This window comes from Myotis nattereri, assembly GCF_964212035.1.
Source record: "Myotis nattereri genome assembly, chromosome: 15".
In the NCBI taxonomy this organism is placed as follows: domain Eukaryota; kingdom Metazoa; phylum Chordata; class Mammalia; order Chiroptera; family Vespertilionidae; genus Myotis; species Myotis nattereri.
In genome coordinates, this window is record NC_138090.1 from 50192497 (window position 1) to 50220361 (window position 27865).

Below are 27865 nucleotides of genomic sequence, written 5' to 3' on the forward strand. Positions count from 1 at the left end.
GTGCAAGGCCTGTGCCCAGCTGGGGGTCAGTGGATGAGGGGGGCTGGGGCTGCTGGACCCCTCCCCTCCCCTCCCCTCCCGCCTGCCTGGCTCCTCATCGGACCATATTAGGCCACAGCTGCGATGGCACCTGGAGGCCACTCAGGCCGGGAATAGAAACACTTGGGAGTGGCCGCCAGGCCGTCTGGGGCCGGGGCCTGGGGCCGGCACAGCGGGAGGAGGGGGCCCAGAGGGCCAGGGGGGCACAGAGATGGGCCCAGAGATGGGGAGAGACATCCAGAAAGAGCGGGCAAGAGAGGGACACAGCGGGGGACACAGCGGGAACCAGGGGGGAGGCGGGGGAGGGAGGGAGCCCGCAGGGAGCCGCCGCCCAGGGTGGGCTGTGGGGCCCCAGGTGGGGGCGTCTGAGACTCAGCGGGTTTCCCTCCTGCGCGGTTTGACTTCTCACTGTTTAAAAATATATTTTTATTGATTTCAGAGAGGGAGGGAGGGAGAGATGGAAACACCAGTGATGGGAGAGATCGCTGATTGGCTGCCTCCTGCACGCCCCACACCTGGGATGGAGGCAGAAACCCAGGCATGTGCCCGACTGGGGACTGAACCCTGACCTCCTGGCTTACCAGCTGCCCTTTGACCTCTGGGAGTCTTGGAGACCAGAACCCTTCAGGCCCCAGCCCCCACCTCCCGGCCAGCATTTCAGGGTGACAGCTGCTCCCTGCCTGCTTGGGGGGCAGCTCCTTGGATGGCTTACTATTGGGGTGACGCCCACCCTGCCTCTCCCAGCCATGACCTCCCTGTGCCTCTGGGGTCCCTGCTGCAGCCCAGGCCCCTCTCTGCCTGCCCCCACCCCCTGCCCGGCTCACACACCCCTGCCTCCCGCGTCAGGCCCTTGACCCCTGGAGCCATCTCCCTAGCCAGGGGTGGGCAAACTTTTTGACTCGAGGGCCACAATGGGTTCTTAAACTGGACCGGAGGGCCGGAACGAAAGCATGGATGGAGTGTTTGTGTGAACTAATATAAATTCAAAGTAAACATCATTACAGAAAAGGGTACCGTCTTTTTTTTTTTTTTTTTTAGTTTTATTCATTTCAAATGGGCCGGATCCGGCTGTAGTTTGCCCACAGCTGCGCCTAGCCCTCCCCCCATCACCCAGCCCACTGAGCACACCGTGTCCCCAAACCACTGCTCTTCCCCCTCCTCCCCTGCCTCAGGGTCACACCCTGGGCACCTTCTTCCCTCCCTCCCTCCCCCCTCCCCTCCCCCCAGAGCCTGCCAGGCCCAGACTGCCCTCTGTCCCCTTCTCTCTGCCCCAGGGTCCGGCTCAGGCCTCGTCCTCTCCCATCGGGGCCTGGAGCCTCCTCCAGCGCCTCCGGCCTTCCGTCTGCCCAGAGGGTCTCTCTGCACCAGGACTGACCTGCCCCCCTGCCCACAGCCCCCCCGCCCCAGCTGCCAGCTGCTCTTCTCCTCCCCTCCGGGCCAGCACCCACCCCGTCTCCTCACCTCCTCAGATAACGGGGCAGACGGCTCTTGTTCCCAATTCTGGAAAGGCTCCCTCCCCCTCCCCCTGGCCCTCTGGACACCCTCAGCCTTCCCGGCGGCCTCCCAGGTCCCCTCACCTTCCTGTGGCCCCAAAGTGTCCCAGGGGACCCCTGTTAAAGCCCCCCCCCATGGGACAGGGGAGGTCTTCCTGCCCCTTTGCTTTCTCCTCCCCGACGGAGATCTGGGGTGAGCAAGTGCCTGGCTCCCAGGCCCCACCGAGAACTGGGCTCAGGAGGCACCGGGAAAGCAGACCTGAGGGGGAAGCTGCAGGGAGGGCGGGGGCCCTGGGGTGTTGGGGGGAGCGGAACAGGGGCCTGTCTGGTGAGGAGACGCCTAGGGGAGCCGGTCGTTGCTGTTTAAAACTGCCGCCCCCTGAGCACGGCTTCCCCATTTGTCAGCTCCTCACCCTCCCCTCCTGCCCTGTCTCCCTCCTCACGGGCACATGCCTGCCCCAGGGCCTTTGCACTGGCTCCTCTCCCTGGGGAATGCTGGTCCTCCCGACCTGCCGGCTCCCTCCTGCCAGTAGTGCTCATGGCTCCTCGGTGAGGCCACGCCCTCGCGGATGCCAGGACGCTGCATCCCTTTGCCAAGGCTGCTCCATCCAACCAACCTCACTTACAGCCACGCAGCCTTCAACCCTGAGGCCCCACAGTCCAGGAGGGGGGGGGGGCGGTCCTGGGTGGGCAGGGCCGGCCCTCGGGGCCTGGAGGGCTGTCCCTGCCTGTGGGGCCCTCACCCTGGCTCATGGCCCCTCGTCTATAAGGCTGCCTGTGAGTGTCCGCGCCTGGCCTGTTTCATCTCTGGGCCCCTCGTCTTCCTCCGACTCCCCTCCTGCCTCCCTCTCCGCTTCCCGGGATCCTCCTGCTTCTCGGAGACCCTGGGAGCCTCTCTGCCTCAAGGTCGGCTTCAAGGTCAGCGGAGCTAAGGGATTCCTGCTGCAGCCTCCACTGCCCTGCCCTGCCCTGCCCTGCCCTGCGGCCGCACCTGTTCCCAGTTCCTGGGGATTTGGGCGGGGCCTTCTGGGGCCACGGATGGAATAGAGAGTCTGGAATGGAGCCTGGCTTTCTCCCGGGCGCCGCCCCACAGGGCACTCTGGGGGCACCCAGGTGTCGGCCTCTGCCACCTGGGCACCTGGGCCCACAGGGCGGGAGGAGAGGCCGGGGGCTGGGGCTCACAGGTCAGCTGGGAGCTGCGTTCGCCCGGCCGCGGGGACCAGCGTCGCTGGTAAAGGGAGTCACGCGGAGAAAGGAACAAATCTGATTTATTGAGGCAACAGCAGCAGCAGCAGCAGCAGGAGGGGGGGAGGGGAGGGGCCTCGGGGGCCCATGGTGGGGGGGGGCCGGTGGGGAGGCCCCGGGGAGCCAGGCGGGATCAGCAGGCACAGGCAGCGCGGCAGGGCACCCGCCCGGGGTCAGTCGGTCAGCAGCCAGCTGCTCTTCTCCTCCACCTCCTTGGTCACCACCACCAGCACCTGGCACAGGCCCGGGGCCAGCACGGCCCCCAGGAAGGCCCTGGGCGGAAACGGGAGGCTGAGGCCCAGGGGCCTGGCGCGGCCCCTGGGGGTCGGGGGGCTCCCCCTCTCCCCTCACCTGAGGCCGTCCTCATCCCCCAGCGCCTCGGGCGCCCGCAGCTTGGAGTCCAGGTTGTAGTAGACGCCGTCCACCTGGCGCAGGGCCACCCAGTGCCGGCGGCGCAGGGGCAGCGACAGCAGCCCCAGCGACACGGGCGCCGGCAGGTTCAGGATCAGCCCCAGCACATGGGGCAGGGCCAGCTGGGACAGGGGCCTGCGGGGGGGGGGGGGCAAGGGGGGGGAGGGGGGACGGGGCTCCCAGTCACTGTGCACGGCCCAGGCGGGCGCAGCAGTGGCCGGAGCCCCCCAAGGACTCGCCTCAACCAGCCCACCGTCTCCTTCCACCTGTTCACCCGCCTGACACGGGCTCCCTCTCCACCCGCCACCACCCACCCATCCCTTACCCACCCACTTCCCCATTCACCCACCACCTGCCCTCCCCCAACCCCCAGGAAACCCCCTCCTGCCCCCCCACCTACTGTTCATCCTGCCACCACCCACCCATCCAACCCCCAGGTACCATCTACCATCATCTCCACCTCCCACCCAGCTCTCCATCCACTCTCCACGCATCTGCCATTGATCTACCCGTTACCCACCCGCCCTACACCACCTGTCCGCCCCCCCATCTAACCACCACCCAGCTACCCATCATCCCACACAGCACGCACCGCTGATGCAGCCAGCTCCCCACCCACAAACTGACCACCACCCACCCAACTCATCTGCTCTACCAGACACCAGACACCCATTGCTGTCCACTGCCTGTCAGCTACTTACCCATCTTCATTCCCTCAGCCCCTCACTCAGCCGTCCGTTCAGCAGCCCGTCACCCAGGCACCGCCCACTCCACACACCCAACCGCCCATTCCCCACCCAGTCAGTCACCCAGTTCCATGAATTTACCCACCACCCACCCATCAATATCCATCGACCCACACATCCCACACATCCTTCTACCACCTCCAACCCTGCCACCATGCAAACCTTCCAGCCATCTTCCCCTCCCCCCTCCCCCCCCTCCCTCCCTCCCTCCCATCACACCGCACACCCTGTGCCAAGCCCAGCACAGGCCACCGAGCTTCAGGTCCCACCTCCTTCGGTCCCACCACACCGCGGCCAGGCCCAGCCCCTGCAGAGCGGCCATGATCACATTGACGTCATAGTTGCCAGTGCCCAGGAAGCTGCGATGGGGGTTCAGCCGGCAGTCGGGGGCCAACCTGGTTGGGGGGCGGTCAGAGACTGAGCTGGTCCCCCTCCCCACAAAGCATGGCAGTCCCGGGTCCGAGTCACCAGCACTGGAACTCTCCCCCCTTCAACCCCCATGGCTCAGCAGCCCCAGGCCCTATCCCTCCTTCCCCCGACTCTATCTGCCCCCCTCCCCCCACTCTATCTGCCCCCCTCCCCCCAACACCCCTCCTCCAGCCACACCTCCCTGCTTAGGCCTTGTCCTCTGCCACCTGGACCCTCACCCAGCCCCCAGCCCCCCTCCAGCGCCCCTCCCACAGGCCCAAGGCTGTTCCCACACCTGGCACTGCCCCTGCCCCTCCCACACTCCCAGGCCCCCTGATGCACCATCACCAGGATGGAGTGCCAGCCCCTCAGCCGAGCAGTCAAGGTCCCACATGGCCAGGCCCCTGGGGCCTCCTGGCCTCAGTCCCCCCGCCCCCCCTTCCCAGCCACAGCTCTGGAGCCCCTGCCCCCAGCCTCTCCGCCAGCTGTCCCCGCGGGAGGCCCCCAGCCCCACTGTCTCTCTGGGCCCTCTGCCCCTGGACAATAGCACCTTTGTTCTCTCTCTGGCCCTTGGGCAGGGCAGGGCAGGCAGGGCAGGCCGGACAGGGGCAAATTTCTGTGTCATTTTCTGTGTGTGTGCCCCTGACCCCTCGGGGCGGGGCTCCCATTGGAGTCCGGGTCTCGGCAAGGCCATGGCGTGAGAGCGCTGACCGCTCCCTGTTCTGAATGACAGATGAGTCAGTTCTCTCACAATCAGCCTCGGGGGCTGCGGCTCAGCCTGAGGGTGCGGGGTGCCCGGGGGGGCTGTGAGCAACTACACGGGGTCGCCTCCAGCCGAGGATCATATGGGACCCCCGGTTGAATGGGGAGACTGGAGGCCAAGGGGAGGGCCTGGGGGACGATGGGGCCTGAGCTGGGGCCAGGGATGTGCGTGTGTGTGTGTGTGTGTGTGGGGGGGGGGGCTCGGGGGTGAGGTAGAGAGATAATAAAGAAGTGTTTGAAATGGTGAACAGTGAGGGGGAACATTCCAGGCTGCCAAGAGGCCACGGTGCCAGCAGAACAGGCCCCGCCAAGGCCCAGAGGCCTCCCAGAGGGGCTCCTCCATCCCTGCGGAGGAACGCGGTTTGGGGGAGCAGTGAGATGTGAAGCTGCAGAGCAGTTGGGGAGCAGAGCACGCAGGGCCTTGGACATCGGGCTGGGGCCTTGGGACTTCTCCCAGGGGTGCTGGGAGCCAGGGGAGGGGCGGGGGCAGCGCTGGGGTGTGTGTGCGTGTAGATGGACGGGGAAGTGGGGCCCGGGGCCCAGACCAGACAGGGGGAGGAGGGGACCAAGGCCCAGATGAGGGAGGGCGAGGCCTGAGTGGGTGAGGCGCTGCGGATGGACAGGCGCGGGAGGCCACACGTCCATCTCCGAGCCCCAGGGGCCAGCCCAGGCGGGCGATGTGGCCGCGGAAACCTGGGCTCGGCCCCTGCCTCGCTAAGACCCCGGCGGGTGCTCGGGCGGGGGCGGGCGGGTGAGGTCACCTCTTGCAGATCTCATCGGCAGCCTCCTGGCTAAAGAGCCGCTGCTGCAGGACGTTGTTGAGGGCGTGGATGGCACACAGCTCCAGGCGCTGCCGCTCGTGGTACACAGAGGGTCGTGGCGGCGCTCCTGGGCCCTGGGACATGCCGCCCTCCGCTCCTGCGTGCGGGGCGCAGGAGAAGGCGCTCAGGAGACCGGGACCTGGAGCCGGAGGCCCAAACTGTCAGCAGGCTCCGGAGGCGGCACCGTTCCCCCCCGAGGGGGGGGGCTGGGCGCAGTCTGAGGGAACGCCGGGCCCTGCCCCTGCTCCCCGGTCCCTCTCCTGGCAACAGGGTACCTCCACCCCCCCCCTCACGTCCCTCGGCCAAAGGCCCCCTTTTCTGCTCACCCAGCAACAGAGGGACCCCCCTCCGCTCTGTAGGTAACAGGCTCCCTCTCTGGTTACCTAGCAACAGAGAACCCCCCGCCCCACTGATAACAAGTCTCTCCTCTAGTTCCTTAGCAACAGAGGAATCCTCCTCCTGTCTCTAGGTAACAAGGGTCTCTTCTGGTCGCCTAGCAACAGACGACTCCCCTCCCACCATTAAACAACAGGGTTTTCTCTTCCTGTCACCTGGCAACAGAGCCCCTTCCCCAACCCATACCCCAACCGCGGCGCTTGCCCGTTGCCAAGCAACGCCCCTCACCCCGCCTGCTCTCTGCTCCCCGGAACCAGGGGCTCCCGCATCCCCCTGAGCAGCGACTCTGGGCTCCGAATGCGGGGCAGGAAGCCCGGCGCTGACTGGGTAGGCGGCACAGACTACAGCTCCCGGCGCCCCCCGCGTTCCGGACTACGACTCCCGGCGGCCTCCGCGAGGAACGTCTGGGCAGCGTGGCCCGGAAGTCCCCTAAGCCTCCGGGATCGCGGGAGGGCAACTTCCGTCACTCTCCGCGGTGAGCCGCCGCAGTGCGCTCTGCAGAGGCCCTCGCCTTCGCTCACCCCCCATCTCCCTGCTGCTCAGAGAATTCTGGGAAATGTAGTGGCTAGGGTTCTCGCTGCTCAGAGGATTCTGGGAAATGTAGTGGCCAGGTTCTCGCGATGGCTTCCCGCCTCTGTGCTCCCAGCCGAGCCCGCCCCCTGAGGTGGCGTGATGCCCAGTGTGCGGGCGCAGCGTGACGTCACAGAAGGGTAGCCAGACTGTGCATCTTTACTGAGACAGGGGGGAGTCCGGGGAAACTGAGGCAGGGCAGCGGCTGCACGGGGGCGGCGGGGGCGGTGGGGGGAGGTAATGAGGCGAGGATGTCCTGGGGAGGAGCCTGCTCAGCAGATGTGGATCCCGGGCCTGGAAGGGAGCTGGCTGCAGCCTGCGGGGAGGTACCGGAATGACAGGCTGAGGCCGGGAAGGGAGAGACACGCCCGGGGGAAGGAACAGAGGGGCCAGCCCGGGGGCGGGGGGACAGAGACCCCTGGAGAGCGGCCAGAGGTGGAGAGAGCAGTGCGAGGATCCAAAGCCATGGCGTAGAGCAGCGGTTCTCAACCTTGGCTGCACCTGAGAGTCACCTGGGAAGCGTTTTAAAACCCTGATTTCTGGGCCTCATCCTCCGGAAATTATTTCTTTGTGATGGGGTGGGGCCATCACATTAGTAACAAAGAAACAATTTCCGGAGGATGAGGCCCAGAAATCAGGATTTTAAAACGCTTCCCGGGTGACTCTCAGGTGCAGCCAAGGTTGAGAACCACTGGCGTAGAGGCTATAGGGAGACTCCAAAATAAAGATCAGCCAACAGACACAAAAGCAGAGCTGCAGAACCAGAGCCCGAGACCCAAGCTCTGCAGAACACTGGGCCCAGGGCCTGGGGGGCCCCGGACACTGCAGGGGCCTGGCCATACCCAGGAGGCTGCGCCAGAAGGCGGTGACGGTGGCAGAGCCAGTGACGGCGCCGGGCTCGGCGGGGTTCTCCCGGTGGGTGTGCACAGCGAAGCTTCGCCCCGTGGGGCCCGGGGGCCCGCTCAGCTCCACATCCACGACGTGCAGGTCCGTGAGGCTGGAGCAAGCAGGGCGGTCAGGCTGGCTGGCTGGCCCCAGACCCACCCCCTGCCCAGCGTACCTCACCTGCGGTCCGCCACCAGCACCCCGATCACGCGGTCGAACCCCAGGCTGGGGGCCGCCAGGGCGGCAGCCGCCATGGTGTTGGAGTTTCGGGGGGCAAAGGGGCAGAGCCCGCGCACAGGGCCTTCGTAGAGCACAGTGCGAGGCCCCGTGCTCTGAGCGGCGGCCAGGGGTCCCTCCAGCCGGAAGCCATCGGGATGTGTGGCCATGGTGACACGGAGGCTCTGGAAGTGACAGCCCGGGTCAGGGGGGCCCAGGGGTCTCTGCAGAGCCTCTCCGCTTCCTGGGGACCCCAACAGGCCCTCACCTGGAGGCCCCCAGCCGCGTCCAGTCTGCTGATGTCCTCAGTGCCCCACAGGGCCCCCCGGGCCACAAACACGGCGTGGTTCCAGCGTTTGGAGGCCTCCAGGAGCTGCCGCTCTGTGGCCTGGTCAGCCAGGGCTGAGGGGGACCCCACCTGGGGTGGGTGAAGGTGGGTGGGGCAGAGGTCAGGGGACCCATCCCACTCTGGGGTGGGGTGGGGCCGAGGAGGAAAGGCCGGGGCTCACCAGGAGGTTGGCGTGACGCAGGATCTGTGCCCCAGATTCCTGGATTATTTTGGGATGGGCCACTTCCACCACAAGGTCGGGGTGCCTAGGAGAGGGGAGAGGTGGGGAGGGCCTTGGAGAGAGATCAGGCCTCCCCTCCCCAGATTCCCTCGGTCTGTCGTGGCCCGTCACTCCTCACCCAGGCCTGGGAGGGGAAGGGCGGATGGGCTTGTCCCAACTCATACTTGGGTGACCCCAAGGCCCAGAGAGGGTGAGGGACGTGCCTCAGGGCACACAGCAGCTAAGGGAGGCCAGAACAGGAGCTTCGCCCGGGGAGCCCTGCTCGCTCAGGGCAAGGTCACTGACCTCTCCCCAAGGTCAGTGAGGTTCTGCAGCTGCAGGGACGGGGGCACCTTCCCCGCCAGGCGTCCCGGGTCTCGATTCCAGACAAACACCAGTTCTAGGCCCAGTTCCGGCCCCTGAGTCAGCAGGTGGGAGACCAGGGACTGTCCTGGGAGGAGGGCAAGAGACTCAGAGAACGGGGGACAGAGCCCCAGGGGGAGGGGGACAGGGACCCAGGGGGAGGGGGACAGGGACCCGGAGAAGGGGACCGAGCCCCACGGTGGGTGAAAGGTGTGTTGGTGGCGGACACAGGGCTTTGGGGGCTTCAGGAAGGGGCCTGGGGAGGAGCCCCAAAGGGTCAGGGACTCACCGAGACGGCCGTAGCCCACCACCCCCACCCTCCGCGGGACCCTGTCCAGGGCCATGTCCGTGAGTCGGGTGGTCTGGTCTGCGGTCCGAGCTCCGTCAGCTGCTGGCTGCCCGCTCCCCCCCCCCCCCCAACACACACACCAGGCCTGGGCAGCCGCCGATCTTTGGACATTTGACCCTTGAGCCTCTCCCAAGCCGTCCCCTTTCCCCGCAGCCCAGAGGCAAGGGTGCCAGTTGGCTGGGCGGAGGCGGGGTGACGATGCTGGGGGCTGTGGGCATGGTGACTTAGGGCTCCAGGGGCCCTGCATGGCTCCCATCGGTGCTGGGGGCTGTGGGCATGGTGACTTGGGGCTCCAGGGGCCCTGCATGGCCCCCATCGGTGCTGGGGGCTGTGGGCATGGTGACTTGGGGCTCCAGGGGCCCTGCATGGCCCCCATCGGTGCTGGGGGCTGTGGGCATGGTGACTTGGGGCTCCAGGGGCCCTGCATGGCCCCCATCGTCTGGGCCAGTTCCTTCCCTGCACCGTGCCCTCCTCCCTCGCTGCTGATGTGGAAAATTTCCTCTGCAGTCCCCCGCCCCCTTTTCTGGCCCGGCCAGGTTGCCATGGAAACTGCATCCTGCTTGGGGGGGGGTGAGGTTTGGGAGCAGGGAGAAGAGATGGTGACGGGGACTCTGGGCTCTCAGTCTGTGCCCTTGCTCCTGCATAGCCAATGCCCACCCCCTCCCCGCCCCGTCCCCCCCGCGGTCACTCCCCCAGGTCTTGGCACAACGTTCCTCCACTTGGGTCTCTGTCTGCCTCTGATCCCTCTGGGGCTGTGCTCTGGTTGCCGGCCGCCCTGGACCTCCATCCTTCCGGGCCCCCCCCACCCCCATCTCACCTGGGCCGGCTGCCATGCTGTCCCCAGCCTGGCCAGGCCCACGTCTCCCCACTGCAAGGTCTGGAGGCCTGGCCTGGCGGTTCCTCGTCTGCCCACAAGGCGGCGGGATGGAGTCGGCTACCCCAGCCCGGGGCCAGGACTTCCCTCCGTTCACCTTGACTTCCGACCGCTCACCCTCCTCTCCCCCCGGCCGCCGGGCCAGCAGCACCCCTCCCAGTGCTGTGTTCTCACCCCCACACTGTCCCTCCCGCCTCCCCCACGTCCCATCGGTCAAGGAGAAGACTGCGGGGCCCGGGGCCCCCCAAAGGAGCCCCAGCCAGCGCGGGTGCCCGGTGGGAGCCTGGCATCGGCAATGGCGGCGTCTGCAGCGGCGCCCGGCTCCCTGCCCCCCGCCGCCACCTGGTCCCCGCTGCAGCGTTGCCATGGCAACCAGGGATGGCTCTGAAAGGGGACGAGGGAGCGTCCCGAGCCCAGATCCCAGCCACGGCGGCTGCGGGCCCTGCCCGTGAGGTTGCTGCAAGAGCTGCAGGCGGAGGAGATGAACTGCCGGGGGCCCCGCCTCTGTCCTCAACTCCGGGGGGGCCTGGGTGCCCTGCACAGCACCCAGCCCTGCTCTGTACGGGCCAGGCTGGGCCGCGGTGACGGGGGAGCGGGGGCGACCGGCCTGCTCCGGACCCAGCCCTGCGTGTGCGTGGACCCGCGTCCGTCCGCCTCTGTCTGTCTAGACAGCACGGATGGCGCCCCAGGGGCTCAGGCCTCTAGAGCAGCGGTTCTCAACCTTCCTAACGCCGCGACCCTTTCATCCAGCTCCTCATGTTGTGGGGACCCCCAATCTCATTGTGACAAATTGAACATCATGAAAGCCTCGTGATTCATCACAAAAGCAATAGGTCATTATATGTGTGTTTTCCGATGGTCTCAGGCGGCCCCTGTGAAAGGGTCGTTCGACCCCCAAAGCGGTCGCGACCCACAGGTTGAGAACCACTGCGCTAGAGGCTCAACCGCCAGCATCTTGGTCTCCCTGCTCACCCCTGGGTTTGCTCCCACACCCTGGCTGCTAGCCCTGGGGCGTGGGGGTGGGGGGGGCTCTAAGTGGGGCCCCTGCCCTGGGGGACAGTGTACCCTCCCCCGACTCCCCAGGCCTGGACCCCATCCCTCCGGCCTCTGCATTTACAAGACAATGTGTGGCTCCCTCTGGTCCAGGAGGCCCCAGGGAGCACCCCTTGCCCCCAGGTCACCCCGCTTTGCTTTCTGGGGCAGCGTGCGAACAGGTGTGCGGTGGAGACGGGCGCTCCGCTGGGCTCTGTAACAGCTTGAATTGCCCCCCCCCACACTCGGTGAGACACGCTGAGGTGCTGACCAGGACTGTGGGTGTGACCTGACGTGGACACAGTCCTTGCAGACGGGCCAGTGAGTTGGGGCAGGAGGAGGAAGGGCCCTCATCCAGCATGACCCGCATCCTAATAAAAGGGGAACTGGACCCTGACCGGTGTGGCTCAGTGAATAGAGCGTCGGCCTGCAGACTGAAGGGTCCCAGGTTCGATTCCGGTCAAGGGCATGTACCTTGGTTGCGGGCATATCCCCAGTAGGGGGTGTGCAGGAGGCAGCTGATCGATGTTTCTCTCTCATCGATGTTCTTAACTCTCTATCCCCCTCCCTTCCTCTCTGTAAAAATCAATTATATATATATATATATATATATATATATATATATATACTTTTTTTTTAAAAAGGGGGGGAACTGGGACACAGAGGCAGGCACCCTCAGAGGGAAGACGACAGACGTGGAGACGCAGGGGAGGTTGGGGTAAAGCTGCCACCAGGCCCCCCCACCCCAGACTCCTGGGTCCCGACCTGTGACACCACATTCTGGCCGTTCTGGGCCACCCAGTTTTTATGACTTTGCTACGGCCGCCCCAGGACACTAATACGGGCCCCTCCATTTCTGCTGAGAGGTGGGGCCGAGAGAGCACCCCAGGACCTGCCTCAGAAGGGCTGCAGGTGCCAGGTGATGGGGCCCCCCCTGGGCCTCCGAGGTCAAGGCTGAACAGGGTGAGGGGTCCTAGTCCCCTGCAGACGCCGCGGCATCGTCTCCTTTAGCTCCCCGTCCACATTCACTTCCTTTTTCTCTCTTTTCCATGCTTTCATGACCCAAAAAATATTTTTTTACTTTTTCCGAGTTTTTTTTTTAAAGTAATTACAGAGCAGGTAGTCGTTGCCGCAAACCTCCCTTCAGTATCAAAAGAGTCTGTGTGTGTGTGGGTGGGGGGGGGGGGTGAGCCCTGGGGCGCCCCCTCCCCAGCTAAGGGCCCTGGGGACCGAGTGGGCGCGGGAGGGGCGGGGCCAGGGTGTCTGGAGGCGCCCACGACCACGTGTCTGTCTCTTTCGTTTCAAGGGTGGATGGGTGGGTGGGAGGCTGGGGGGGCGGGGGGGCAGGCGTCAAACTGCAAAAAATGAATCTTAAAAGGAGGGTCATTGGGGAGTGAGGGGAAAGACGCCCCTCAAAAACAGCTCCTCTCTCCCCTGGAGGTGGAGGGCGGGGGAGCCGGGAGGAGAAGGGGGGCGCGGGGTGGGTAGGAATCCCGCATCCCCTCCAGTCACCGGGGATGGGGGCGAGGCCGGAACCACGGGCTCCGCGCCCGGGGCGCACCCTGTCCTCGCCGGGCCAGCCGCCCTGGGGTCCAGGCAGGCTCCGTGCCCGTCTCCCTCCCCAGCCCCCTCCCGTCCGTCCCCCCGCGGGTCGGAGGAGCTGCGGCCGCGGGGAGCGTCCCCCGCCCGCCCAGGGGCGCAGCCAGATCCGCGCCCCGCGCAGGGTCCCCGCGTCAGATCTGCGTCTCCTGCACGTTCTCCTTGGAGCCGCTCTTGAAGAGCAGAGGTTCGTGGATGGAGTTGAGGCCGGGCGGGCCCTTGCAGCCGCCGCCGGGGTTGGCGCCGTAGTGCGCCTTGAAGGCGGCCGCCGCGTAGTGGTGGTGGTTCAGGTGGTCGCGCTCCAGGGCGGGCAGGGCCAGGTGGCTGTCCCCGCCCGCGCCCGCCCCGCCCGCCACGGCGGCCGCCGAGGCCACGGACACGGCCGAGGCGGCGGGCAGCTCGTCTTCCACGTTGATGATCTCCACGGTGCGCGTGGGCCCGTGGTGCTTGTGCAGCTGGTGCTGCTTGCGCAGCTTGTAGAAGGCCACGAGCATCACGGCGGCCATGAACGTGATGGCCACGAAGCAGCCGATGATGATCTTGGTGGTCTTCATCACGTCGTCCAGGTCCTTGAGCGCGTTCTCCGTCACGTCCGTGATGGGCACCGTGAACGCCTTCTCCGTGGGCCGCGAGGAGCGCGGGGCGGGCGCCGTGGTGGACGACGATGCGGCCGCGCCCGCCGCGTCCCCCGCGCGGCCCCCGGCGCCCCAGACGCCGTCCGTCGTGGGCCCGGGCGGCTCCTTCTCCGTCCCCCGCGTCTGCAGGACCTCCTCGCCGGGCTGCGTCTCCAGCGTCTCCACGGTCACCGTGGTGAAGTAGGTGTAGCCGCCGCCGCCGCCCCCGGGGCCGCCCCCGCCGCCGCCGCCCCCGGGCCCGCCCCCGCCGCCGCCGCCAGCGCCCCCGGCCGCCACGGGGTCCACGGCCGAGACGTTGAGCGTGGCCGAGGCGGTGGTGTTGCCCGCCGAGTTCGTCACCATGCACGTGTACTGGCCCGTGTCCTGCACCGTGACGTTGGTGAAGTTGAGGGTGCCGTCGTGCAGCACGGAGATGCGCACGCGGTAGGAGCCGTGCGTCATGAGGGTGCCGTTGGGCGTCAGCCAGTTGACCGAGGTCATGGAGGTGCCCGTGCGGCACTTGAGCTCGGCGGCCATGCCCTCGGTCACGTTGAGGTCCGTGGGCGGCTCCACGATGACGGGCGCGTAGCAGGTGAAGTGCGACTGGTCCAGCTCGCCGATGTAGCGCCCCTTGAGGCCGGCGGGCGCGTGGCAGCGCGCGCAGCAGGTGGTGTTGCTGGGCACCGTCTCCTTGAGCCACCAGCTGAGCCAGAGCACGTCGCAGTTGCAGTGCCAGGGGTTGTGGTTGAGGTGCACGCGCTCGAGGCGGTGCAGGGGCGTGAAGAGGTCGTGGGGCAGCGACATCAGGTTGTTGTGGGACAGGTTGAGCTCCTCCAGCGACTTGAGGTCGTCGAAGGCGTTGCGCTCGATGGTGGCCACCTGGGCGTGCATGAGCCACAGCTTGCGCAGGCTGGTGAGGCCCTGGAAGGAGCCCGGGCGGATCAGGTCCAGCCGGTTGCCCGACAGTTCCAGCTCCTCCAGCCGCACCAGGGCCGTCAGGTTGGGGATGTCCTTGAGGTTGCACATGCCCAGGTTGAGGTAGCGCAGGTTGACCAGGCCCTCGAAGGCCGCCTCCGAGATGTACTCCAGCCGCTTGAGCTCGCCCAGGTCCAGGCGCCGCAGCGAGGGCACGCGGTTGAAGGCGTAGGACGGGATGCTCTCGATGGGGTTGTTGCGCAGCCACAGCTCCCGCAGCTTGGACAGGTACTCGAAGGCCTGGGTGGGCACCGTGGTCAGCCGGTTGTCGAACAGCTCCAGCGTGTTCAGGCTGGGCAGCCCGTTGAAGGCGCCCACCTCGATCTTGCGCACCAGGTTCTTGCTCAGCTGCAAGATCTCCAGGTGGCGGAGGTGCTTGAAGGTGTCAGTGCGGATCACCTGGGGGGGCGGAGGGGAGACACCATCAGTAACTCAGGCAACAACGGACAAGAAGCACCAAGTTGCCAAAACCGGTTTGGCTCAGTGGATAGAGCGTCGGCCTGTGGACTCAAGGGTCCCGGGTTCGATTCCGGTCAAGGGCATGTACCTGGGTTGCGGGCACATCCCCAGTAGGAGATGTGCAGGAGGCAGCTGATTGATGTTTCTAACTCTCTATCACTCTCCCTTCCTCTCTGTAAAAAATCAATAAAATATATTAAAAAAAAAAAAAGAAGCACCCAGTTGCCAAATGCTGGCGGCCGTGGGCAGAGGGGCCCAGCTCGCCCGTCTCTGCTGGTGGGAGAGCATGACCACGATGCCATTTGGGAAAAACGGTTTGATTTTTTTTTTTTAAATATATTTTATTGAACTTTTACAGAGAGGAAGGGAGAGAGATAGCCAGAAACATCGATGAGAGAGAAACATCGATCAGCTGCCTCCTGCACATCCCCTACTGGGGATGTGCCCGCAACCCAGGTACATGCCCTTGACCGGAATCGAACCTGGGACCCCTCAGTCCACAGGCCGACGCTCTATCCACTGAGCCAAACCGGTTTCGGCTGATTTTTTTTTTTTTTTTTTACAAAAAGTATAAAGGACTTTTATCATTTGTAACATAGGCACAATTATTTAAAGTTAATAAACTTTTATTTAAGGAATTTCACATGTTCTGAGTTCTTCCACTGCCTTAGTTCGCCCTGAGTTTGAGTCTTAATCATCTTATTCCCTTTTTTGCTCAATCCTGATGTCATCTCAGTCCACAATCCTTTTAGTTGAGCTTCTTTGATCTATACTTGAATATGCACATACTTCAAAAAGTCTGCACGTAAAATCGTTGGGAACTAATTTCTTCAAGCAATTTACTTTAGGGCCGTGGTTAGGGTCTGAGTAGATGGACCTGCCTGGTTTTTTAATTTCAGACACCCTAGAAAGGGACAAGTATTAGTTCCTACTGAAGATTACTTCTGTCTAACTGGACACTAAGAACTGTAAGAATAATGTCTCAATAAAAATACCAGGTTCAACATGCACAAAGCCAAGAAAACCAACGATGCCAGATACTGAATTCATATTGCACTGTCCTTTGAACACCCAGCAGGAATAAACTACTGAATGCAGATACCATGCAGTGCATTGGTTTGATTTTTTTTTTAAAAAAATATATTTTATTGATTTCAGAGAGGAAGGGAGAGGGAGAGAGAAACATCAACGATGAGAGAGAATCATTGATTGGCTGCCTCCTGCACGCCCCCTACTGGGGATGGAGCTCACAACCCGGGCATATGCCCTTGACCGGAATTGAACCCGGGACCCTTCGGGCTGCAGGCTGAGGCTCTATCCACGGAGCCAAACCAGCCAGGGCGGAACGGTTTGAGTTTTGAAAATAGATTTTTATTGCTGTTTAAGGTGTGTGTGTGTGTGGGGGGGGAGACATTGATTTGTTGTTCCCCTTATTGGTGCATGCATTGGTTGCTTCTTGTATGTGCCCTGACTGGGGATGGAACCCACAGCCTTGGCAGGGCTGATGATTTCTTGCAAAGTAAACACTGAGCCGCCACGGGACCCAGCCTTTCCACTCCCGAGGCCCATCCGACTGCCGGGGAGCGGGCGCCCGCAGCCTCTGTGGTCATTGTAGCCCAACCCGGAAGCCACCAGAGGCCCCCAGTGGTGAAGGGCCATTCGCTGGGGCTCAGTCATGGAAAGGAACCGCGGGTGAATCTCACGGGAGGGGTTGAGTGGGAGCAGCCAGACGCCTGCGCGGTGGGGTCCCATTCATTCTGCTCCCTGGCCGCGCGCTAGGCGGGGTGTCTCTGAATACGGGGAGACAGGCTGGGAAGGGGCGCCAGGGAGCTTCCTGGGGTGACAGAAACGTTCCAAATTGGGGGTGCGGGTGGGGGGGGGGCTCCACGGGTGAATGTAACTGTCAAAACTCCCCAAACTGTACACATACAAGGGGCATTTTATTATGTGTAAGTTACACGCCAATAAAAAAAGATTCATCAGCTTAACACGTGTTGGACAGGTCTTTGGTGCCAGAGCCTCTTGTAAATAAATGCTTGGTGGGCAACCACCGATTTCATCCTCCAAACCGCCCTGTCTGACGTATTCAACACCTGCAACGCGAACCCACACGCTCGGAAAACCACAGGATGTTCCCACAAGAACTTTGGCACCGAATCCATGTGGTGGCAGCTCTGACCAGAGCTCTACAGGCTATTCAAGCCTTTTATCGATCCCACTCCTGTGACCAATCAAACCTTTCGCTCCATAAAGATCCCGCATGTGACAAGGGGTGTAATGAGGCCTGCTGGCGTGCTCTAGGAAACAGGTCGGGCCCCATGAATTCTCCCCATTCAAGTGGGAGCACATGGAGGCACAGAGAGGTGCAGTGCCTTGCCCAAGGCCACACAGGAGGGGTGGACCGAGGCTGTCCGGCTCCAGAGTCCTGGCTCTTTTTTTTTTTTTTTAAAATATATTTTACTGATTTTTTACAGAGAGGAAGGGAGAGGGATAGAGAGCTAGAAACATCGATGAGAGAGAAACATCGATCAGCTGCCTCCTGCACATCTCCCACTGGGGATGTGCCTGCAACCAAGGTACATGCCCTTGACGGGAATCGAACCTGGGACCCTTGAGTCCGCAGGCCGATGCTCTATCCCCTGAGTCAAACCGGTCAGGGCCAAAAACACTTTTAAAAAAAGTTTAAGAAATAAGATGGTGCCTGAGAGGCACCCAGCATGAGGAAGGCGGTGCTCCGGGTAGAGTCATGCTCAAGGAACAGTAGCAGGCCCCGTGTGCACCGTTTCAGCGGAAACGCGGCGAGGATGACTTATTTAATCCTACGTTTCCCAAAAGCCACGTTCAGAGAAAACCCAAGCCCTGGCTGGGGGCTCAGCTGGCTGGAGTGTCATCATCTACACCAACAGGTTTCAGGTTTAATCCCTGGTATGGGAGGCAACCGATCAATGTTGCTCTCTCTCTCTCTCTCTCTCTCTCTCTCTCTCTCTCTCTCAAATCAATAAACATATCTATCCTCAGGCCCAGCCAGTGTGGCTCAGTGGTTGAGCATCAACCTATGAGCTGGGAGGTCATGGTTCGGTTCCCGGTCAGGGCACACGCCCGTGTTGCGGGCTCCGTCCCCAGTGTGGGGCGTGCAGGAGGCAGCCGACCAATGATTCTCATCATTGATGTTTCTCTCTCTCCTTCTCCCTTTCTCTCTGAAATCAATAAAAATATATTAAAAAACACAACATATCCTCGGGTGAGGATAATAATAATAAAAAAAAACCCCAAAGAGGTGAAATCAGCGTTAATCATGTTTATTTAGCCCACTGGATCCCAAATATTATGATTTCAACATGTAACTGAGCTGAAACTGACGAAGGAGGGTTTGCAGCTCTTTTCACACGCAGCCTTCCAAACCCCTGCAGGGCGTGCTGTCCGTCCACCCGCTGGGCGTGTGAGGCTGTGCAGGTTGCCAGGCGCTTCCTGGGCTCCCGCGCTGGGGGCACAACCGCATTTTGCACCCCCTCCTGCCCCCAGCCTATGAAACAGGATGGCCAGGAAGGGGGGACCCTCGAGCCCTGAGCCTGCTGACCGAGGCCACGCTGTCATCTCCGGTGGAGGAGGCCCCCAGGGCAGCGACAACCAGAGATGGCTAGTCCGTCTGACACTGGCTGTCCCCGCCTCCCCCCGCCCCCACCAAGCCGGCCCTCAGTCCGCTGACTCCCTATTGCGTCCCCTCCTCTCCAGTCCATGGCCGGGCCCCCCGACACCCGGCCCCCGGGGGTCTGTTCCTCCCCACAGTTCCCAGTCCCTCCCGCTCACAGCGCCCCCAGAGCCCCCATCACTCCCAGAGCCCCCACCTGCCGCAGACCAAGAGGACCGGGTGTGACGGTCCATCCCATAATAACACAGTCCCTGCCCTGGCGAGCACAGGGGCCTGCCATGACCAGCCCCCTCCCTTCCCCCACCCTTCCCGAATCCCCCCACCCCCGCCCCCAGCAATTCCCTGAGCCCAGCTCACCCCCCCATCCCCCATGCCTCTGCACTTGCCCCTCCCTCTGCCTTCCACACCCCGCTCAGGGGTCACCTGCCTGGAGGCTGTCCTGGCCCTGTCACCCCCACCTGGGCTCTCGCTGTACCAGCTGCCTGTCTGCTGTCTCTCCCCAGAGACACCCTCAACGCCTCCCCCCACCTCCCCCCCCCCCCCCCCCCCCCCCGTCAGGAGGCAGGTCTGGGTCTCAGCTCAGGTTCTGGGTTTCGTAAGCGAGTGAATTTGAAAGCAGCCCCTCTAGGAATCTCCCCATTGTCTTGGGGGGTCCTTTTTGGCCAGAATTGGGGTCCATTCCCTGCGTGGGAACCAGATTCCTGGGAATTTGGAAAACAACCCGGCACCTGGCCCGAGGGAAGGTCCTTGAGGCCTCAGGGTGCAAGAGACAGATGAAGATACACGTGGGCTCTTACCACGCTGGAATCTGGCCCGGCCGGGCAGCTCAGTGGTTAGAGCACCGTCCCGATACACCAAGGTTGCAGGTTCGATCCCTGGTCTGGACACATACAAGGTCAACCAACGAATGTGTAAGCAAGTGGAACAACAAATCCATGTCTGTCTGTTTCTCTCTTTCTCCAAAAAGTAAAAATTTTTTAAAAAACCAAACTTTGGGCTCTTTAGCTTTCTTTGAAGGGCTCGCAGAGACAAGAGGTTGGACCTGGGATGACAGAGCGCAGAGGAGAGGTCCAGGAAGGGGCTGTCCCCTCCCCCTCTCCCCTCATAAACACCAACCCCCTCTCCTGAGGCCAGGCCCAGGCTGGGTGCCAGGTCAGAGTAACAGAGCAATCTCCATATACCTTTTTATTCTGCCGAGAAAGTAATATATACGCATCCTGGCTGGGTGGCTCAGTGGGTTGCACATCGTCCTGCATACCAAAGGGTTGTGGGTTCGATTCCCAGTCAGGGCACATACCTGGGTCGTGGGTCCCATCCCCGGTTGGGGTGCACACAGGAGGCAACTGATCCATGTGGCTCACATTGATGTTTCCACATCGATGTTTCTCTCTCTTTCTCACCCTTCCTCTTGCTCTCTCTCTCTCTTTTTAAAAAATGATACAGCCACTTTATTGTTATTATTATTATTATTATTTTAATCCTCACCCGAGGGTATTTTTCCATTGATTTTTAGAGAGAGTGGAAGAGAGAGGGAGAGACAGAGCGAAACATCGATGTGAGAGAAGCACATCGATTGGTTGCCTCCTGCACGAGCCCCGACCAGGACCCAGCCGTGCCCCTGCCGGCCTCTCCCCTCCCCTCCGAACGACCCCTCACTTGCCGCCTCACTCCAGCTGCCCGTCACCAATCTCGGCTCCTGGAACTCTCTCACCAGGTCCTCCACCTTCGCATATGCTGTTCCCTCTGCTCAGAACGCCCTTCCCTTTTCATCTGCCTGGACACCCCCGAGCACCCCCCGCCCCCCGGGGCCTGTCCAAATGCCTCTTCTTCATTCACTGCCCATTTATTTACCGATCAAGCGACTCTGAGAGGCAGGTGGGAGGCCTGGTCTGTGGAAGGCACACATGCCAGAGGCCGGTCACCGCCCTCCGTCTCACAGCCCGGCAGCAGCAGAGCCAGGACTCGCCGCCTGCTGCCCCTGAATCTATTTTCTTTTAGTTCTTTAATTTCCTATCCTCACCCAAGGAAATGCTTATTGCTTTTGAGAGAGAGAGAGAGAGGAAGGGAGAGAGAGCCATGGATGTGAGATAGAAACATGGACGGGCTGCCTCCTGCACACCCCGCGCCCGGGATCAAACCTGCAACAATGGGCATCCGCCCCGCCTCCCCCCCGCCCCCCCCCCCCGGCCCCCCGGCCACACGCCCTCACTCCAGCTACTTGGGGAGTGGAATCCGGGTCCATTTGGGGCACGGACGACACTCGGGCTCCCCTGCATCTGAGCACGGGGTCCCCACCCCGCGGCCCACCCTGAGCCCAGGGGTCGGCTGCCCGCTGTGTCCGTGTGTGTCTGAGCGGCATGGCCCGTTCCGTGCCCAGACGAACCCGCGTGCCCATCTGCTCACTTGACAGGTAGTCCCTGGGCGCCTGCCATGTGTCAGGCCCCACGCCGGGCTCTGGGGGTGCAGCCGTGGGCGAGACAGCACAGCCCACTTCCCGGAGCTGACCCCGGTGCGGGGAGAGACGCTGAGTGTGATAATGACACAGCATCAGTGAGTGGCCACGGTGACCGGGGCTGCCCGGGGGGCAGGGGGGAGGCAGGCTGGGGCCCCTCCACACACAGCGGGTGGTCAAACTCCCTCTGAGGCCGGGACGGGCACCCTGGTGGCCACAGTTACGGGGGGGAGGGGGGGTGATGGACAAGGTGGGCCTGGTGCTTGGGGCAGACAAGCCCCTGGTGGCCTGACAAGCTGACACCCCCCACTCCCACCCCCAGCAGAGAAGTGAGGCCTGGGGTCCTGCCCCTGACAGCCGCCTGCCGGCCTGAGTCCCCTGGTCCCCTCACTCCTTCCCCCCATTTCCTGAGCCCAGCCCCACCCAGGCGGGCTCTGTGTCCGTGTCAAGGGCACAGACACCTAATGGGGCTTCTCCCCGCTCATCCGCCGGCTCCCGTTGGGGTGAGCACAGGTTACTAACGCTGGCAAAGAGCCGCTGTGTTCTGGTGGGGTTTTTAAGAAAACAAACGGCCAAGAAATCCTTTATTAAAATTTAACTGTGGTAGGAAAGTGATTAAGGGCATCGTTCATCTTAAACACGATTGAGATACATTGTTTTTATATGTTTTGAATGCAATGAACCGGTGCAAATTTCGTGAGCTTCACTTTTGTGGTTTTTCCCCCCGTTATTTTTTCTTTACATTCACAATTTTAAAAATCATTGTTATTTTTCCAACCACTTTCACGGGGACTTCTCATAGCTCCTCCTTCCCGGAGATAAGGGTGCATCTCCCTTTCCAAGGGGGGCACCCCGAACCCCTAGGACCGTGGTCGGCAAACTGCGGCTCGCGAGCCACCTGCGGCTCTTTGGCCCCTTGAGTGTGGCTCTTCCTAAGCCTTAGGAGCACCCTAATGAAGTTAATAACAATGTACCTGCCTATATGGTTTAAGTTTAAAAAATGTGGCTCTCAAAGGAAATTTCAATCGTCGTACTGTTGACATTTGGCTCCGTGGACTCATGCGTTTGCCGACCACTGGCCTAGGGCCTGGCTGGGGCCTGGCGGGCACCTCACTCAGCGAGCCACTCGGACCTAGACTGGGCCTGGCGGGCCTCCCCAACCTCCCGGGGCCTCGCCGCCTCTGCAGCCGCCTCTGCAGCGGGGACAGGGCCCTGGGGACTAAATGAGGAAAAGCACAGACGGAGGCAACACAGCCTCGCCCAGCGCCAGGTGGCCACTCAGAACCAGGGTTCCCTCCTTTAGGGAAGACCATGATGCTATTTCGGTCAATATCACCTCCCCTCGCCTCCGTCCAACAACAAATACTAACTGTCCCGGCTAGGAGGCCCCAGGCCGTGCCCCCAGCCTGGCCTAAGCAGTGGGGTCAGGGGTCAGCCCTCCCAGGAAGGCGCCCCCCTCCCCCCCCCGCCCCCCTGCCCCTCTCCTGCCTGTCTGGCTCAGCTCTCAGCTCTCACCTCCAGCTAGCGGTACTGCACGGACCGATGACTCTCGAACAACCGGGTCTGAGCTGTGCGGGTCCACGTGTCACGTGGGTTTTTTCAGTTAACACCTGGGCTGGTTTGGGTCTGTGAACCTGGCCTGCTCACTGTGCTCAGCGCAGCGCCTGGCACACAGTGGGTGCTCAATAAGCCAATCAGGAACAGGATGGGTGCTGCAGGTGCACTAGCCAGTAGCCGGGCCTGCCAGACACGCGGTGGGGAGGGGATGGGGCGCAGGGACTCAAGGTCTCAGCTGGGCTCCCGCTCAGAGCTGGTATCCAGGTGGAGACGGGGACCCACGAGGAAGAGCTGGGGCTGCGTCTGGGCCCAGCAGAGGGCGCCCCTGAGTGTGGTGTGGCTGGGACAGGTGCCTGTTGCAAGGGGAACAGGGGTGATGCGGTGACTCCAGCTGGGGGTGGGGGAAGGGGAGAGAGACCGAGGCCAGGAGGCGGGCGGGAGGCGGGGGAGCATCCCAATGGGCAAGGCCGAGGCCAGAGCCCTGAGGGCTGTGCCCACGCAGCCAGGACTGGGTCACAGTTCTGTCACCGGGCGCGGAGCCCAGAGAGCTGCGAATTAGGGAGCATCAGAAGCACGTTAAGAAATCAAGTTCAAACAAAACAAACGACAAGAAAAAGAAAAAAAGAAATCAAGTTCAGCCCTAGCCTGTTTGGCTCAGTGGACAGAGCATCGGCCTGCGGACCAAAGGGTCCCAGGTTCGATTCCAGTCAAGGGCACGTACCTCGGTTGCAGGCTCCTCCCCAGTCAGGCCCTGGCCGGGGCTTGTGCAGGAGGCAACCAATCGATATGATTTTGTCACGTCGATGTTTCCCTCTCTCCCGCTCTAAGAATCAATGGAAAAATGTCCTCAGGGCAGGATTAACAACGACCACAAAATAATAAAAAAATAAATAATTTTTTTTGAAAAGAGAAAGAAATCAGGTTCAGCCCTGGCCGGGAGGCTCAGTGGGTTGTACGGCCGTCCTTGCACTGAAGCGTTGCGGGTTCGATTCCCGGTCAGGGCACATACCCAGGTTGTGGGTCCAATCCCCGTTTGGGGTGCATATGGGAGGCAACCGATCCACGTTTCTCTCTCGCATCCATGTTTCTCTCTCTCTCTGTCCCTTCCCCTCTCTCTAAAAATCAGTAAAAAACATATCGAGTTAAAAAAGAGAGAGAGCAAAATCCAGTTCTGCAGCCAGCCAGCGGGGCTGAGTCCCGATCCCCCCGCTAACGGAGGCCTCCCGCACAGCACCCTCACTCTCCCCGCCTCAGTGTCCTCGTCTGTAAAATGGGGATTAGAATAGGGCCACTGGGGGCGGGGGGGGGGGCAGGATGTCGAAGTCAGCGGACCAGACCGTGGAACTAGGATTTGGAGCCATGGGGGGGCTGGGAGGGGCTGGGAGGGGGCAGGCGATGCGCTCATGGGGGGACATAATTAGTGGGGGTCGGGGGTCTCCTGGCTCTCGGGGCCTCAGTCTGCTCAAGTGCAACGTGGGGATGACACCCCCACCTCCCTCCCTGGGGCTGTCATGAGGCTCAGAAGCCACGTGGCTCTCCAGGATGCGGCGCTTCTGAGCTGAGCCCTGGGCCAGCGGTGACCGAGGCCGGTGTCCACGAAGTCGGGGGGCCATGCATTCCTGGGGGGTGGGGGCGGGGGGCTCGACTGGACGGGGCTGGGCGCTCAGAGCAGGCGCCTGCGGCCGAAGCTTCTCCGAGCGGAGCAGGATGGCAGGGGCCGCGGCGAGGCGGCCTCGCTGTCGCCTCCTCAGCTGTGATCTGCTGGCGACCTCGGTCCCCAGGGCCACGGCGCGCGCCTGGCACATGGCGGTGCTGAGCACCCGCTGTCCAGGAAGGAGGCGCCGGTTCCCGGTGACGGTGGCGGGGAGGGGGGGGTGGGGGCGGCGGCTGTGACCGTCCCCAGGTCGGCGAGGAACCGGAGGCCCAGCGGCTGCACCTGTCACAGCCCCACTGTCCCCCGCAGTCCAGTCGGAAGCGCTGCTAACGTTGCTGGGTGGTCCCTGCGGTTGCTGTTCTTTAAATTAAGTTGTAAAACAAGTCGGGCATCCCGCTCGCATCCTCAGAAAACTCGATATTGCATCTGAAGCACTTTCCTGTCAGTCAATGTTCCTCCAACCCCGTTCCCAGTAGCCGCGAACCTCCCGCGTGAGATGCACAGAGCCCCGCTTACCCAGAACCTCCCGCGTGAGATGCACAGAGCCCCGCTTACCCAGAACCTCCCGCGTGAGATGCACAGAGCCCCGCTTACCCAGAACCTCCCGCGTGAGATGCACGGCGACCCGCTTACCCATGACCTCCCGCGCGAGATGCACGGCGACCCGCTTCCCCATAACCTCCCGCACGAGATCCACGGCCGCTCGCTTACCCATAACCTCCCGCGTGAGATGCAGAGCGAACCGCTTACCCATAACCTCCCGCGTGAGATGCACGGCGACCCGCTTACCCATAACCTCCCGCGTGAGATGCACGGCGACCCGCTTACCCATGACCTTCCGCGCGAGATGCACGGCCGCTCGCTTACCCGACGCCCGTCATCAGACCCTGGTCCTGGCCCCACGGCCACCCGGGAAGGGACGGCCTTCCCGGCCCACAGTGCCCTGCAGCACCCATGCGTGTCTCCTTGGGATGGGCCGATTGCATCTGAGGACAGAAGCGCACCCATTGCCAAGAGCTGTCACTCCCCCTGTGCACATGACCTCACGGGACCCGAGGGACCCAGGGCAGCCGGCTGCAAGCCCCGGTGGATGGTGGATCCGTGGACCCGTCCTATTAGGCGGAGTGCATGTCCCCGGAGCCACCAGTCCCCAGGGGCACATTCCAAGACACTGTCACGCGGGTGCCAAAGGGGTCCCCAGGGAGGATTCGTGGTGGGAGCAGCTGGAAGTCTCCTGGGTGCCTGTCCTGACTGGGGTGGGGGGCAGGGCGTGGGGGGCGCCCACCGAGGGGAATTCTGCAGCTAAAGCCGCGGAGCAGGCGCGCGTGCACACACACACACACACACACAGCCACGTGGATGGCGCTTCACAACCCAGGCCTTGGGAAAACAGTGAGACAAAGAAAGCCATCTCTAACGCAGCGTCATTTACATGAATTAAAAATACACGCACACAAAGCAACAATAAGCGCTTTCCAGAACACACGCAAGCAGAGACCCGCAGTAAACAGATGAGGGTGGCTGGCTGCGGGGAGGAGGCAGGAGCCTGCAGCCAGGGCCTCCCCGGGAGCAGGAGCAGAGCCAGGGGTGGGGGCTTGTCCCCGCCCCCCGCCCCCCAGGACACCGAGGGGTGCCCGGCTACCGATGCCCCAGCCAGTGCCCCAGCCCCAACCCGCTCCTTCCGGCCGCTGTGGCTGCGAGGCAGACGGAAGGCTGGTCCCCGGGTAGAAGGCCTGTCCATGGCCCAGGCTCGCCCAGTCCAACCTCAGACAGAAGCAGGGGCCTCACTGAAGGCCGCTGATTAAAAAAAAATTATCTTTCCCATGAAGGCATTCAAACCACCAACTCTCCCCAAGAGTAAACCGTCACCCCAGAGAGCGGCCCCGGCCACCTGTGCACTTGGCGTCGTCCCCCATGAAATGGTGTGATTTCATTTTTTTTTTTTTTTTTTTTTTTTAGTTAATCCTCATGCGAGAATATTTTCCCATTGATTTTTAGGGAGAGTGGAGGAGAGAGGGAAACACAGAGAAACATCCATGTGAGAGACACATCCTCCACTGGTTGCCTCCTGCAGGAGCCCTGACCAGGTACATGCCCTTGACTGCAGTCGAACCCGGGACCCTTTGGTTTGCAGGCTGATGCGCTATCTGCTGAACCAAACCGGCTAGGGCTCATTTTTTTTTTTTTTAATTCGAAAAGAAAGAAATGGGTTTCCTAACCCCGGCCTATCGCGCATGAGCCGAGGACGTGCGTGGGGAGTGTCTCTGGAGGCTGTGGAGTTTCACTTGGCTTGTCCTGTGTTTCAGCTGTATTTTCTAGTGTTTCTAAATGAATTCGCATTCACTCTGTGATCAATAATTTAAAAATACACTTACAGAGGCACAGAAAAGAGCCAGCAAGGCTTTTAAAACAAAAGCTGAGCAGCAGTTATTTATATCTAGGTGGTGGGACTAGGGATGGTTTTTAAACTTTTTTTATTTGTATAGTTAAAGAGTTGTTATTTTTAAAAGCGCTTCTAATTGCTCCCCAGATGGCCCCACTTCCGCCACCTGCAAGGTGCCTACTAAGGGGGCCAAATCTACTGCTCTTTAAAAAGAAAAATCCTCGCCCTGACCGGTTTGGCTCAGTGGATGGAGCATCAGCCTGCAGACTGAAGGGTCCCAGGTTCGATTCCAGTCAAGGGCATGGACCTTGGTTGCGGGCACATCCCCAGTAGGGGGCGTGCAGGAGGCAGCTGATGGATGTTTCTCTCTCATCGATGTTTCTAACTCTCTATCCCTCTCCCTTCCTCTCTGTAAAAAATCAATAAAATATGTTTAAAAGGAAAAAGAAAAAATCCTCACCTGAGGATATGTTTTCATTGATCTTTAGAGAGCGGAAGGGAGAGGAAGAGACAGAAGCATCGATGTGAGAAGGAAACATTGATGGGTTGCCTCCCGCACGCGCCCTGACTGGGATTCGAACCTGCAGCCCGGGTACGTGCCCTGATGAGAGGGAATCAAACCTGCGACTGTGCACAGGACGACGCTCCAACCAACTGAGCCGCACCGGCCAGGGCCAGCACCCGCTCTGGTGGGCGGACACCCTCCACCCTCGGGGAGCAGGCAGTGTCACGAGTTGGTGGCCTCCACACTGGGGTGCAGGAACCCCGGGATGAGAAATGAAAGTGTTGGGATTTGGACCCGAGAAGGGAGCCCATTTCAGTGTGCCTTTCCTTTTTCTTATTGATTTCAGAGAGGAAGGGAGAGGGAGAGAGAGATAGAAACATCAATGATGAGGGAGAATCATTGATCGGCTGCCTCCTGCACGCCCCACACCGGGGATCAAACCTGCAACCCAGGCATGTGCCCTGACCGGGAATCGAACTGTGACCTCCTGGTTCATAGGTCGACGCTCAGCCACTGAGCCACGCCGGCCGGCTGTGTGTGCCTTGTCATGTCCACGGTGCCGGGGTGCAGGAGACTAGCGAGACGTACACATGAACTCATGTATGTCCGCGGGGCCACATGTGAACTCTGACAGGGATGTGGATCCAGAGTTTTGGAGGCCGGTGGCCTGGAGGCGGGGTGACAGGCACATGAGCAAGCAGGTCCCAGCAAAGGGGCCAGCTCAGGCTTAAAACCCCGGGCCATCCCCTCTCTCTGCGTCCCTCCCTCCCAGCCCCCCTCTGCAGGGAAACCCTGCAATTTCCACGTTCAAGACAGACCCAGCATCAGTCCTCTAGTCACCGCCTCACCTCCACCAGCCT

General features: G+C 62.0%; 2 protein-coding genes across 9 annotated transcripts in view; both read right to left on the reverse strand.

Annotated features, from left to right (window-relative positions):
• Nucleotides 1-2783: 2783 nt before the first annotated feature.
• Nucleotides 2784-10463, reverse strand: LOC308530255 (josephin-2; the record flags this gene model as incomplete). 7 transcript variants are annotated; one of them, XM_081106792.1, is made up of 10 exons in its annotated part: nt 2784-3050; nt 3129-3323; nt 4204-4329; nt 5866-6022; nt 7734-7888; nt 7957-8177; nt 8261-8410; nt 8502-8586; nt 8847-8991; nt 10070-10427. In XM_081106792.1, the coding sequence occupies 10 exons, from the start codon at nt 10083-10085 to the stop codon at nt 2951-2953; spliced, it is 1350 nt and encodes a 449-aa protein (XP_080962918.1). In that variant the 3' UTR covers nt 2784-2950. The 7 variants fall into 7 exon arrangements, with proteins under 7 accessions (XP_080962918.1, XP_080962920.1, XP_080962922.1 ...); XM_081106793.1 differs by lacking the exons at nt 2784-3050; nt 3129-3323; nt 4204-4329; nt 5866-6022 and adding an exon at nt 7034-7207 and having other exon boundaries at nt 10070-10463; XM_081106798.1 differs by lacking the exons at nt 2784-3050; nt 3129-3323; nt 4204-4329; nt 5866-6022; nt 10070-10427 and adding exons at nt 7034-7207; nt 9193-9247.
• A 1745-nt stretch (nt 10464-12208) lies between these two features.
• Nucleotides 12209-27865, reverse strand: part of LRRC4B (leucine rich repeat containing 4B) — a 42209-nt gene continuing 26552 nt past the window's right edge. For both annotated transcript variants that reach the window (XM_081107934.1, XM_081107935.1), the window contains exon 3: nt 12209-14745. In XM_081107934.1, coding sequence (XP_080964060.1) covers nt 12892-14745 — 1854 coding nt within the window. In that variant the 3' untranslated portion in view covers nt 12209-12891. The remainder of the gene's footprint in view (nt 14746-27865) is intronic.